The sequence below is a fragment of the Spea bombifrons genome, chromosome 13 (assembly GCF_027358695.1).
Source record: "Spea bombifrons isolate aSpeBom1 chromosome 13, aSpeBom1.2.pri, whole genome shotgun sequence".
Taxonomy (NCBI): Eukaryota; Metazoa; Chordata; class Amphibia; order Anura; family Pelobatidae; genus Spea; species Spea bombifrons.
Window position 1 is genome coordinate 16,925,320 of NC_071099.1, and position 13,186 is coordinate 16,938,505.

General features: G+C 41.2%; 2 protein-coding genes across 3 annotated transcripts; both read left to right on the plus strand.

Annotated features, from left to right (window-relative positions):
* The first annotated feature begins 1,034 nt into the window (after nucleotides 1-1,034).
* On the plus strand, nucleotides 1,035-11,958 carry LOC128471029 (keratin, type I cytoskeletal 47 kDa-like). 2 transcript variants are annotated; one of them, XM_053452875.1, is made up of 9 exons: nucleotides 1,035-1,555; nucleotides 2,173-2,255; nucleotides 2,434-2,590; nucleotides 3,071-3,232; nucleotides 3,545-3,670; nucleotides 4,105-4,322; nucleotides 4,909-4,970; nucleotides 5,268-5,368; nucleotides 11,905-11,958. In XM_053452875.1, the coding sequence occupies exons 1-9, from the start codon at nucleotides 1,112-1,114 to the stop codon at nucleotides 11,905-11,907; spliced, it is 1,356 nt and encodes a 451-aa protein (XP_053308850.1). In that variant the 5' UTR covers nucleotides 1,035-1,111; the 3' UTR covers nucleotides 11,908-11,958. The 2 variants fall into 2 exon arrangements, with proteins under 2 accessions (XP_053308850.1, XP_053308849.1); XM_053452874.1 differs by lacking the exon at nucleotides 11,905-11,958 and having other exon boundaries at nucleotides 5,268-5,513.
* LOC128471024 (keratin, type I cytoskeletal 47 kDa-like) lies at nucleotides 8,041-11,958 on the plus strand. The gene is made up of 7 exons (XM_053452870.1): nucleotides 8,041-8,797; nucleotides 9,258-9,340; nucleotides 9,946-10,102; nucleotides 10,583-10,744; nucleotides 11,042-11,167; nucleotides 11,482-11,699; nucleotides 11,867-11,958. The coding sequence occupies exons 1-7, from the start codon at nucleotides 8,153-8,155 to the stop codon at nucleotides 11,889-11,891; spliced, it is 1,416 nt and encodes a 471-aa protein (XP_053308845.1). The 5' UTR covers nucleotides 8,041-8,152; the 3' UTR covers nucleotides 11,892-11,958.
* Nucleotides 11,959-13,186: the final 1,228 nt, after the last annotated feature.

Consider the following 13,186-nt stretch of genomic DNA (forward strand, 5'->3'; position numbering starts at 1 on the left):
ACAAAACTCATCTCATACCCCAACCCAATACCTGGGGCTTCACATAAAAGCAAGGGAGGCGATGTAGCTGACATCAGAACCTCAAGCAGAGGCAAAACATAGCCTCTGATTATGAAATGCCCCAAAAAGCTCAGCAAGCTGCAGTCAAATGGCACACGTTTAGGATAAGATTGATCATTTGAGTCTCCTTTGCTCATCTTCTTAGGCTTTACGTTTATTTGGTCAAATTGTAGACCTTTATTATCTCGATTCATCAACCTAGTTACCACTTCAACTCAGCTTGTGAAGTAAGTTGAGGTAGCTTCAAAAGTAGTTGATGTACTCATCAAGTGTTACTTGGTGAATACCCAAGATGCTCCATTGAACTCAACTTAGTAAAGCTGGCCAAAGATGTTCGACATCCATCTCGATTCAGCTTCACTTAATATAACTTGCCCTAAGTCTGGATCAAGCACCTTTGTGTCGTCCCTGCAGGAAGAGGCATGGATCTTCTTCCACTTATCAAGTAGAATGGGGGTCTAAAGGTATCAATTAATTATGTGCAAGTTATACTTCATGTAACTTCGCACATTGGAATGTCAGTGGGTACGTATATTCATCAACATACATTTAGGGCTTCAAATAAAGGGAGTTCCAGGAGTTTAAGCTTATGGTACATGTCATGTAAAGATGTTCCACCGAGCTATGCAATGAGAAAATAATGTTCAAGATCTAATTTGACTGCAGTGCAATAACGCCCGAAGTGTTCAAATCGTCCATGACCCTTTTTTTTTTTCTACACATTGCAAAAAATGTAGAGTGGTAATGGCTTCCAGCTAGGAGATGCCTACAGCAAAGTTAGAAACATAAAATAAGGCTGAGAAAAGAATCTGGTTCTCCTTGATTTCTATAAAGATTATCCTGTAGCAACATTTTTATGATATAGATGGAATTGTTACCATAACAGGTGCATAAGCATTTTTCTACAAATGTTCTCATTTGCATGCAGAACTCCCACAGAACAAAGACTATATATATTTGTAGACTCCGAAGAAAATTCTGCATCCACGTACTCTTTGTAGTGTTATAATTATCTGAGCTGGTAGTGGATACATACACATAGACATCCAACATGTCCTCATTCCGTTCTAGCTCATCTTATCAAAGTGCTTCTAATTACGGGCTAAGTTCTGGTGGTGGTTTAGGAGCCAGCATTGGTGGTGGCTATGGAGGCAGCATTGATGGTGGCTATGGAGGCAGCGTTGGTGGTGGCTATGGAGGCGGCTTTGGTGGTGGAGCAAGCAGCGGGTTTTCCAGCAGCTCTAGCAGTGGTTTTGGGGGGGCAGCAGTTAGCAACGGCTTTGGAGGTTTTCCTGGAAACGACAAACAAACCATGCAGAACCTGAATGATCGTCTGGCATCTTATCTGGATAAAGTGAGAGCCTTGGAGGCAGCTAACGGTGATCTGGAGCTGAAGATCCGAGAGTGGTACGAGAAGCAGCTTGCTGCTGGAGCTTCAGGAAGTGGCAAAGATTACAGCAAGTACTTTCAAATCATCCAAGATCTTAGGAACAAGGTATGGATGTTCCCTTTTTGGCAATATAGTATGTGTTCTGTATTAACAAATTAATATTTCACGTGATATGTACTTCTGAATGTAGAGAAGTAGTGCAACAACTAAATGCAGGGTTATGTCCAAAAAGTGGTTCCAGTACAAATTTTAAATATTGGTTTTATCACCATAGCAACCAAATAATGCGTCCAACCAGCAGGATTATCCCGCTGGCTGCTATCGGAATAAGGGCTCTTCTCAAGCTTTTCATCGGAACGTTTTGTACATAACCGACTACGGTTGTGTTATTTTTTTAGTTTACTATTTCCAACAAATCTCTAAAATGAACTTGCATACTTTCCTAAAATTCATAAATGGTGGATACTCACCATGTAGATTAAATACAGAACAAAACGAGAGAAGCTGCACAGGATCCAATGTCTATTGGGGGTTTACCTGCTTCTTTTGCCCACAGGCATTCTGCTACAGATTAAGAAAGCCAATGGGCCAAAAGAAGATCTTAATTGACCCACAATAGGATCGTTAGCTCTAAATAAAAGGCTTTAAAAAAAATGGAGGCTGATATTTCAATGTTTCTCATTGGCATTAAAGCCTCACAATGTATTTTTTCTGCTTTCTAGATTTTTGCCGCTACTGTTGATAACACCCAGGTGGTTTTGCAAATCGACAATGCCAAGTTGGCTGCAGATGACTTCAGACTGAAGTAAGCCCAACATACCTCTACTTTGTAGTCACACAATCGCTCAGAGTTTTAATCATCATTCTACAGATTAGGTCTAATTGATATATGTTATATATTAAAATCCCTAATTAGGAATATGGGGGGGGCATGTTATTTTGGAATACAGTTCAATTTACTGCGATTGTTTTTTCTCTCTAAGGTATGAGAATGAGCTGTCTCTCCGACAGACTGTGGAGAGTGACATCAACGGATTACGCAGAGTCCTAGATGAGTTGACAATGTCCAGAGGCGACCTGGAGATCCAGATTGAGAGCTTGTCTGAAGAGCTGGCTTACCTCAAGAAGAACCACGAAGAGGTAAGCTGCAAGGACCACTGCAGGGTAGTCTCCATGCTTGACCAAACGTATGCCTTAAAATAAAATTGCAATGATCTCCAGATGTACTTGTGTCCACTTGTATATATCTTTCTATTTTGCATTTTTCAATTTGTTGTCATCAGACACTTGACAGCCTCAGGCAATGCCAAAGAAACACGGCTCAATCTTTCCTTCCACTTTCTTATCCAAGCTTGCTCGCTGGTACTCACAACCACCTTTAGTATATGGGTAGCTGGAAGAAGGCATATGAAGTTTTTCTCCAGATCTCTCTGGTGGGCAGACAGATAGTGAAGCGTTGGCTATAGTGGTCATCTGCCTCCAACTTATTTGGAACCCCTAAAAATAAACCAACAATAAATAGCATTTTAAGTTTCAATAGACCAATTTTTGTGTAAGGAGTGATCAAAGTAAACATTTAATGACGTCCCTCAAAATGTTATGTTTTGCATAATTATTCAGGAAATGGGATTTGCAAAGAGCAGTGCCACCGGCCAAGTGAATGTAGAAATGGACGCTGCTCCAGGTGTGGATCTGACCAAGCTTCTGAATGATATGAGGGCAGACTATGAAGCCTTGGCTGAAAAGAACCGCAAAGACGCGGAAGCATGGTTCAACCAAAAGGTATGCTTGGATATTTAAACTGTTTTCATATCATATGTCAAGGAAAACACGTAACAAGCAGAATCAACTGATTCATAAGCCATACTTTCTGAAATAAGAGGATAAACACTACATCATCTATCAAGTGCCGTTATTCCTTCTGTTGGCTTCGGTTATCAAGGTAACACTGGAAGACAGGGGGAAAGTGTTGAATTTTAGGAGTGTTTCTTTTAGGGTCCAGGACTTAGAATGTAGGAATGTAGCCCACTATGCAGGAAGCTAGCCACTGTATAGATAACCTTGCCTTAAGACTTAACGTCTTTGTTGTTTCAGAGTAATGAACTGAAGAAGGAGATTTCAGCGGGTGTGGAACAGGTGCAGACGAGCAGGAGCGAAATCTCTGACCTAAGACGCACTCTTCAGGCCTTGGAAATTGAGCTGCAGTCTCAGCTGGCAATGGTACAGATCAAGATGATCATGGTTGAAACTAGTTATATCTGAATAATGATCAACACTGTTAGATGCAGCATATACTAGCCAGAATCACTGGCCAAACAGTTCCATGCAGTTTTTTAATGGTTTATTGCCCGTAGTGCATTTAGAGTGGTGGCACTCTAGGCCTTACATAGGGCAACGTCCCAGCAGCCCCAGTGTTGGTTCTCCCCCTCACCGCCATTTTCTCTGCTGAGTGCCGGGATTTAACGTCATAACCCGAGTCCTCCACGTATGAAGGCTATGCTGGAAAGCCTTTCCTGTAAGGTTGCGTCTTCCTATCATGGGAAGGGGGGGTGATTTGATAATCACTGAAAATGTTGCAGTCTAATCATTTTAAACAAAAACAATCCTAACGCTCTTAATGCTTACATTAGTTGTTTTTTTCTACTCAATTCTAGAAAAAATCCCTTGAAGACACTCTTGGCGAGACAGAAGGCAGATATGGAGCTCAGCTTCAACAGCTCCAAATCACCATAAGCAACCTAGAAGAACAGTTTATCCAGCTCAGGTCTGACATGGAAAGACAGAAACTGGAGTATCAGCAGCTCCTAGACATCAAGAGCCGGCTGGAGATGGAAATTGAGACATACCGCCGGCTGCTGGACGGAGAGCTTGGGTAAGGACTAGAGATAACGCAAGATGAAGCATAGCAGACTGGTGGGATCCGATTGATATTCAGACTTTATATTCAATGACACAACAAATGGAGAAGATTTAAAAAGCATTATCATTTCATCATCATACAAAGGAAGTGAGACAGCAAACAACATGTCTAATCTGTTTTGCTCTGCAGGCTCTTGATCATAGGCCTATGATTAAGAGACAATGTGTTATCCCACAAAATGTCAGCAGGAACACCCACGGACATCAGTGGCATACTTGGGAACTTCTCCAGTTCTCCAGGTCAACCCACGAATCCTCCGGGTCGCAGGAGCAAGGTCTTGACAAGGGGGGGTTTCCAAGTGATGTCAGCCGGAAGCCCACTGACATCAGTGGGACCGCCCATGATTCCATTGGGACCGCCCACTGACGTCAGCGGGACCGCCGGCCGACGTCAGCAAGAGTAGACTCCGGGCACCCAGAGCTCATCAAAGCTCTGATCATGAGGAGTTTTAAAAATCCAACCATCAACTAAATAATTATGTGACCTACATGTTATTTATATTCATAAGATCTATGAGTTACATCCTTTTTTTCTGCAGACAATCCTCTTTTGCATCAGAAAAAGTCACAGCTACTACAGAATCAAAAGTCGCTACCAAAGGTATGAACTGTGATGAAATATATAAAAAATATACGTACGTAAAAGAAAACGGGCGGATTAATAAGTTAAAAAATCACATATCAATATGCTTATTTTTAATTATTTATTTTTTAATTATAATGCCATAAAACATTGTGTACAATTACAGAAACCAAGCAAGTACATGCAAAAGGTTGTTTGCTTTAATGCATATGATGGCTGAGCAGTCCCTTTAAATGTACAGAGGGACTGTATTTACATTTGCCCCTTTCTCCTTCCGCTAGTCCTGACAATTGCCTAACGCATTTTTTTTTTTAGTTGACCCAAGCAAAACAAGAAAAGTGAAGACGATCATTGAAGAAGTGATTGATGGAAAAGTTGTATCTTCCAGCGTGCAGGAAATTGAAGAAAAAGTCAAATAAGAAGAGCGATATGGGACGAGTGCTCTCCTAGAGCAACATATCACTAAGATCTCCATTTAACACAATTAACGAGTCGCTAACTTTCCATGAAATGATAATTTTGCAGAATATTTTAAAATAAAAGGAAACGTTTCAGTATGTATTTTTTGTGGTGGTTTTTGATTAGATCGTTCATACTCATATAATGCATATCTATATGGCTTATGAACCTCTCTCGTATATCTTAAAATATTTTAACATTAAATCTACAATTGTGTTAGCGTCTCACAACATTTATTTTTTTCGAGTAGATATAGACAGAAGATACTAGAAAAACAAAACTGTTTGGGGGATTATTCGGTAAACGGGCATCACAGGGGTTATAAGATCTATGTAACTCAGCCAGGTTGGACACAGCTAACACACACGCCATGCCTTACAGCTGTCAGTGTAAATTATTCACTAACCATTCAAATCAACATTTGTTTTTCCAAAAGAGATTTTCTTTACACGGTTCCAACACCAAAATTATGTTTGGAAACCTATTCCATGACCTAATGTTAGAGACCTGCAATCATTGCATTTTACAGACTATAAGAACCATTCACCCCTTCTAATCCCCATATTCCGGTTGGGGAACTCCGGTTCTCCGGGTCGAGACCTGAATCCTCTGGGTCGCGGGAGCGGGGTCTTGACACACCCCAATCCTTACCCATTTCCCCATTAAATGGGGTTGTTTCCCGCGATGTCAACCGAAACTCCCACTAGTATCAGCGGGAACGCCCCCGACGTCAGAGGGAACACCCCCGATATCAAGGGGTCCGCCCACCAACATCAGTGGGCAGACCTGGTCGCGTCCCATAAGGGTAGGCTCTGTGTAACCGGAACCCATACGTTCTCAGGTAACCTTAAAGTGTCATGGCTGCTTAACTGTCCCCAGTCTGGCCCTGTTGATTGACCAATTAAGTGCCCCGGTTTGGGGCCTTCTCCTCCCTTCCAATGCATTCCTTTGTCCAGCTCTTTATTCTGTTGCTTAGTCCCCCTCCTACCCCAAAGAGTTAATAAAGAAGTTGGCCTATTCTCTTGGGTTGAATGTTTCTGGACTCGATGAATTTGCCTTTTGATAGCATAGCTTTATTCAATATAAATGCTTAAAAGAGTTTAGAAAATCTAAAACTTTTAGTTTTAAACCACACAGACTGATGGTTTGCCTTATATAATCCAAGTTGAAGTAAAGATCCTGGTTTAACATAATTTGCGTTAGTGTTTTTCTTTATTTGCAGGAAGGAAGGTGTTGACGTCCCCCGCTGTCACGACAGAATATAAAGCTGCAACACATTTTCTGCACAACAGTGTCCCCCTGTGACAGACTTAAAAAGTGACGAAAAGAGATAAAATGTTCGTTCCGAATCTTCCACTGACAGTAAACGATGAAGTCACTAAAAAACACTGCAGAGCACTCCCTACCCCGAGGCTCAGAACAAAAAAAACTGCATAAAAAACCCTTAGTATTCACATTTTCAGCTGCAAAAGCAGAAATATCTTTTTTATATTAATAATAATAATAATAATAATAATATACAATTCACCAGGAAAATATTAATCCACAGGGTTTTCTTTTATCAACTTCTACCGTAAAACCATTTTTTGTCTTAAGAGGGCTTTTATTTTTTTTGATCTTCTAGGAATAAAGAGAGAGAAACTGGGGAGGGAAAGGCGACCCTGGCACTTTAAGGCCAGCAGCCGCCTGATGTAACAGCGGCCAATGGCTGGAATAGCGTGCAACCGGGTATATCCAGCCGCCGGCCGCACACTGCAGCACCCGATCTGCCTCTGGATCACCAGATCGGTGCAGAATTGACCCATCTGGCAGGGGTCTGTCCTCGGTCCTCTTCTTTTTAATTTATTTATAAATGATCTCCTAAGCTGCATTGAGAGCCATGTCACAGTTTTTGCTGATGACACAAAATTAGGCCGGGCAATTGTACCTTGAATATGCGGTACAATTCTGGGCACCGGTCCTTAAAAAGGACATTATGGAATTAGAAAAAGTGCAAAGGAGGGCTACGAAATTCATAAGGGGATTGGGAGATACTAGTAATGGAGAGAGACTAAAAAAGTTAGAAAAACGGCGTCTCAGAGGGGATATGATAACATTATATAAATATACGTGGGGGCCAATATAAAGAGCTCTTCAGTGACCTGTTCATTAACAGAAATATACAAAGAGCAAGAGGTCATCCTCTGAGACTGGAAGAGATTTCATAGACGTCAAAGGAAGGGATTCTTTACAGTGAGGACAATAAAGGTATGGAATCCACTGCCAAGGGAGGTGGTGTCATCCAATACTTTAGATGCCATCAAAAGGGGCCTTGATATTTTCTTAGAAAGGCACGATATACAGGGATATAAATAGAATAATATTAATATTTTAGAGCTTCTTGATCCAAGGAGAAATCCAATTGCCTCTTAGAGTCAAGAAGGAAGTTTTTTCCCCTGATGGCAGAATTCGAAGTAGCGAAGGTTAGGTAGAAGGCTTGAACTTGATGGACTTAGGTCTTTTTTCAACCTTATGAACCATGTAACTATATAACTATGTAACTATTTAACATTTTTATGATATAGATGGAATTGTTACCATGATAGGTGCATAAACATTTTTATACATATGTTCTCATTTGCATGCAAAACTCCCACAACAAAGACTATATATACTTGTAGACTGTGAAGAAAATTCACGTACTCACTGTAGTGTTATAATTATTTGAGCTGGTAGTGGATACATACACATAGACATCCAACATGTCCTCATTTCGTTCTAGTTCATCTTATCAAAGTGCTTCTAATTACGGGCTAAGTTCTGGTCGTGGTTTAGGAACCAGCATTGGTGGTGGCTATGGAGGCAGTGTTGGTGGTGGCTATGGAGGCAGAATTGGTGGTGGCTATGGAGGCAGCGTTGGTGGTGGCTATGGAGGCAGAATTGGTGGTGGCTATGGAGGCAGAATTGGTGGTGGCTATGGAGGCAGCGTTGGTGGTAGCTATGGAGGCAGAATTGGTGGTGGCTATGGAGGCAGCGTTGGTGGTGGCTATGGAGGCAGCATTGGTGGTGGCTATGGAGGCAGCATTGGTGGTGGCTATGGAGGCAGCATTGGTGGTGGCTATAGAGGAGGCTTTGGTGGTGGAGCCAGCAGCTCTAGCAGTGGTTTTGGGGGGGCAGCAGTTAGCAGCAGGTTTGGTGGTTTTCCTGGAAGCGACAAACAAACCATGCAGAACCTTAATGGTCGTCTGGCATCTTATGTGGATAAAGTGAGAGCCTTGGAGGCAACTAAAGGTGACCTGGAACTGAAGATCCGAGAGTGGCACGAGAAGCAGCTTGCTGCTGGAGCTTCAGGAAGTGGCAAAGATTACAGCAAGTACTTTGAAATCATCCAAGATCTTAGGAAAAAGGTATGGATGTTCCCTTTTTGGCAATATAGTATGTGTTATGTATTAACAAATTAATCACCAAAGCAACCAAATAATTTGTCCAACCAACAGGATTATCCCACTGGCTGCTATCAGAAGAAGGGCTCTTCTCGGGAACATTTTGTACATAACCGACTACGGTTGTGTTATTTTTTAGTTTACTATTTTCAACAAATCTTTACAATGAACTTGCATACTTTCCTAAAATCCATAAATGGTGGATACTCACCATATAGATTAAATACAGAACAAAACGAGAGAAGCTGCACAGGATCCAATGTCTATAGGGGGTTTACCTGCTTCTTTTGCCCACAGGCATTCTGCTAAATTGACCCAAAATAGGATCGTTAGCTCTAAATAAAAGGCTTTAAAAATGGAGGCTGATATTTCAATGTTTCTCATTGGCATTAAAGCACCACAATGTATTTTTTCTGCTTTCTAGATTTTTGACGCCACTGTTGATAACACCCAGGTGGTTTTGCAAATCGACAATGCCAAGTTGGCTGCAGATGACTTCAGACTGAAGTAAGCCCAACGTACTTCTGCAGCTGTGTTTAACCTCTACTTTGTAGTCACACAAATGTAGAAAACATGTAGGTGGCCACTGGCTATATCTTTTAAGTTGCCCCTAGTTACTGGATTATGTTACTGTAATCAAGATACTTTACTGGACCTAACAGAACAAAAAGGTTTTAAGAGAGATACATTCCTAAAATGACTGCAAAATATGTATTAATAAGAAACACACAGAGTCTGAATGTATCTGCTTTAAATTATGGTCACGGTAAACCTTGTATTGGAAAGCAGCGTTGATCCATAGGTAATTTTGAACTATTTTGAAATGAATAAGGCTAGTGCCTGTTATCGGGTGTTACATATTTATAACACATGTGAGTGCCAACTATATTATTATTAAAATATCAAACTTTAATTTCAAACCTTCCTGTTCCAGTTATGATGGTAAAGGTTAGCAAAGAAGGCCTGTATCAATCGCTCAGAGTTTTAATAACTATTCTAAAGATTAGGTCTAATTGATATATATTATATAGTAAAATCCTCAATTAGGAATATGGAGGGCCTGTTATTTTGGAATACAGTTCAATTTACTGCCATTGCTTTTTCTCTCTAAGGTATGAGAGTGAGCTGTCTCTCCGACAGACTGTGGAGAGTGACATCAATGGATTACGCAGAGTCCTAGATGAGTTGGAAATGTTCAGAGGCGACCTGGAGTCACAGATTGAGAGCTTGTCTGAAGAGCTGGCTGACCTCAAGAAGAACCACGAAGAGGTAAGCTGCAAGGACCACTGCAGGGTAGTCTCCATGCTTGACCAAACGTATGCCTTAAAATAAAATTGCATTGATCTCCAGATGTACTTGTGTCCACTTGTATATATCTTTCTATTTTGCATTTTTCAATTTGTTGTCATCAGACACTTGACAGCCACAGGCAATGCCAAAGAAACACAGCTCAATCTTTCCTTCTACTTTCTTATCCAAGCTTGCCCGCTGGTACTCACAACCATCTTTAGTATATGGGTAGCTGGAAGAAGGCATATGAAGTTTTTCTCCAGATCTCTCTGGTGGGCAGACAGAAAGCGAAGCATTGGCTATAGTGGTCATCTGCCTCCAACTTATTTGGAACCCCTAAAAATAAACCAACAATAAATAGCATTTTAAGTTTCAATAGACCATTTTTTGTCTAAGGAATGATCAAAGTAAACATTTAATGACGTCCCTCAAAATGTTATGTTTTGCATAATTATTCAGGAAATGGGATTTGCAAAGGGCAGTGCCACCGGCCAAGTGAATGTAGAAATGGACGCTTCTCCAGTTGTGGATCTGACCAAGCTTCTGAATGATATGAGGGCAGACTATGAAGCCTTGGCTGAAAAGAACCTCAGAGACGCAGAAGCATGGTTCAACCAAAAGGTATGCTTGGATATTTAAACTGCTTTCATATCATATGTCAAGGAAAACACGTAACAAACAGAATCAACTGATTCATAAGCCATGCTTTCTTAAATAAGAGGATAAACACTACATCATCTATCAAGTGCCGGTATTCCTTGTGTTGGCTTCAGTTATCAAGGTAACACTGGAAGATAGGGGGAAAGTGTTCAATATGGAGTGTTTCTTTTAAGGTCCAGGACTTAGAATGTAGGAATCTAGCCTACTATGCAGGAAGCTAGCCAATGTATAGATAACCTTGCATCGATGTTGTTTCAGAGTAATGAACTGGAGAAGGAGATTTCAGCTGGTGTGGAACAGGTGCAGACGAGCAGGAGAGAAATCTTGGACCTAAAACATACTCTTCAGGCCTTGGAAATCGAGCTGCAGTTTCAGATGGCAATGGTACAGATTAAGATTTTTTAATAGTTTATTACCCATAGTGCATTTAGAGTGGTGGCACTCTAGGCCTTACATAGGTCAACGTCCCAGCAGCCCCCTATTTTCTCTGCTGAGTGCCGGGATTTAACGTCATACCCGAGTCCTCCACGTATGAAGGCTATGCTGGAAAGCCTTTTCTGTACGGTTGCGTTTTCCTATCATGGGAAGGGGGGGTGATTTGATAATCATTGAAAATGTTTATTGAAACAAGTAATGTTGCATTCTAATCATTTTAAACAAAACCAATTACATTAGTTTTTTTTTGTACTCAATTCGAGAAAAAATCCCTTGAAGACACTCTTGGCAAGACAGAAGGCAGATATGGAGCTCAGATTCAACAGCTCCAAATCACCATAAGCAGCCTAGAAGAACAATTAATCCAGCTCAGGTCTGACATGGAAAGACAGAAACTGGAGTATCAGCGGCTCCTAGACATCAAGAGCCGGCTGGAGATGGAAATTGAGACATACCGACGTCTGCTGGAGGGAGAGCTTGGGTAAGGACTAGAGATAACGCAAGATGAAGCATAGCAGACTGGTGGGATCCGATTGATATATATATTTAAAATATATATTCAAAAATCCAACCATCAACTAAATAATTGTGTGACCTACATGTTATTTATATTCATAAGATCTATGAGTTACATCCTTTTTTCCGCAGACAATCCTCTTTTGCAGGAAATTGAAGAAAAAGTCAACTAAGAAGAACGTGTCCAACGATATGGGACAAGTGCTCTCCAAGAGCAACATATCCTTACCCATTCCTTACCCATTTCCCTGTTAAATGGAGGTGTTTCCCGTGATGTCAACAGAAACTCCCACTAGCATCAGTAGAAATGCCCCCAATGTCAGTGGGAACACCCCCGATGTCAAGGGGTCCGCACACCAACATCAGTGGGCAGACCTGGTCGCATCCCACAAGGGTAGGCTCTGTGTAACCGGAACCCATACGTTCTCAGGTATGATGATGTTTGGCCACCAACCTTAAAGTGTCATGGCTGCTTAACTGTCCCCAGTCTGGCCCTGTTGATTGACCAATTAAGTGCCCAGGTTTGGAGCATTCTCCTCCCTTCCAATGCATTCTTCCAGTTCTTTATTCTGTTGGTTAGTCCCCTCCTACCCCAAAGAGTTAATAAAGATGTTGACCTATTTATTCTCTTGGGTTGAATGTTTCTGTACTCAATGAATGTGCATTTTTATAGCATTGCTTTATTCAATATAAATGCTTAAAAGGGTTGAAGTAAAAGTAAAGATCCTGGTTTAACATAATTTGCGTTAGTGTTTTTCTTTATTTGCAGGAAGGAAGGTGTTGACGTCCCCTCTGTCACGACAGAATATAAAGCTGCAACACATTTGCTGCACAACAGTGTCCCCCTGTGACAGACTTAAAAAGTGACGAAAAGAGATAAAATGTTTGTTCCGAATCTTCCACTGACAGTTAACGATGAAGTCAGTAAAAAAACACTGCAGAGCACTCCCTACCCCGAGGCTCAGAACAAAAAAAACTGCATAAAAAACCCTTAGTATTCACATTTACAGCTGCAAAAGCAGAAATATATTTTTTTATATTAATAATAATAATAATAATATACAATTCACCAGGAAAATATTAATCCACAGGGTTTTCTTTTATCAATTTCTACCGTAAAACCATTTTTTGTCTTAAGAGAAACTGGGGAGGGCAAAGCGGCCCTGGCACTTTAAGGCCAGCAGCCGCCTGATGTAACCCGGCAACCCGGTATATCCAGCCGCCGGCCGCACACTGCAGCACCCGATCTGCCTCTGGATCACCATAGTGCCGAATTGACCCATCTGGCATTTGTCCGGTGTGTCATTTGGCTAGTCCGGGCCTGGCCCAATACGTTCATCGATTTTTGTTTACTACATCATAAATTCTTATGTAAGTTCCCTATAGGACTGAAACACTTCCCACACAGAAGTTAAAAGTCTTTTAGCCTGTAAGGTCATGAGCCGGGCCCTC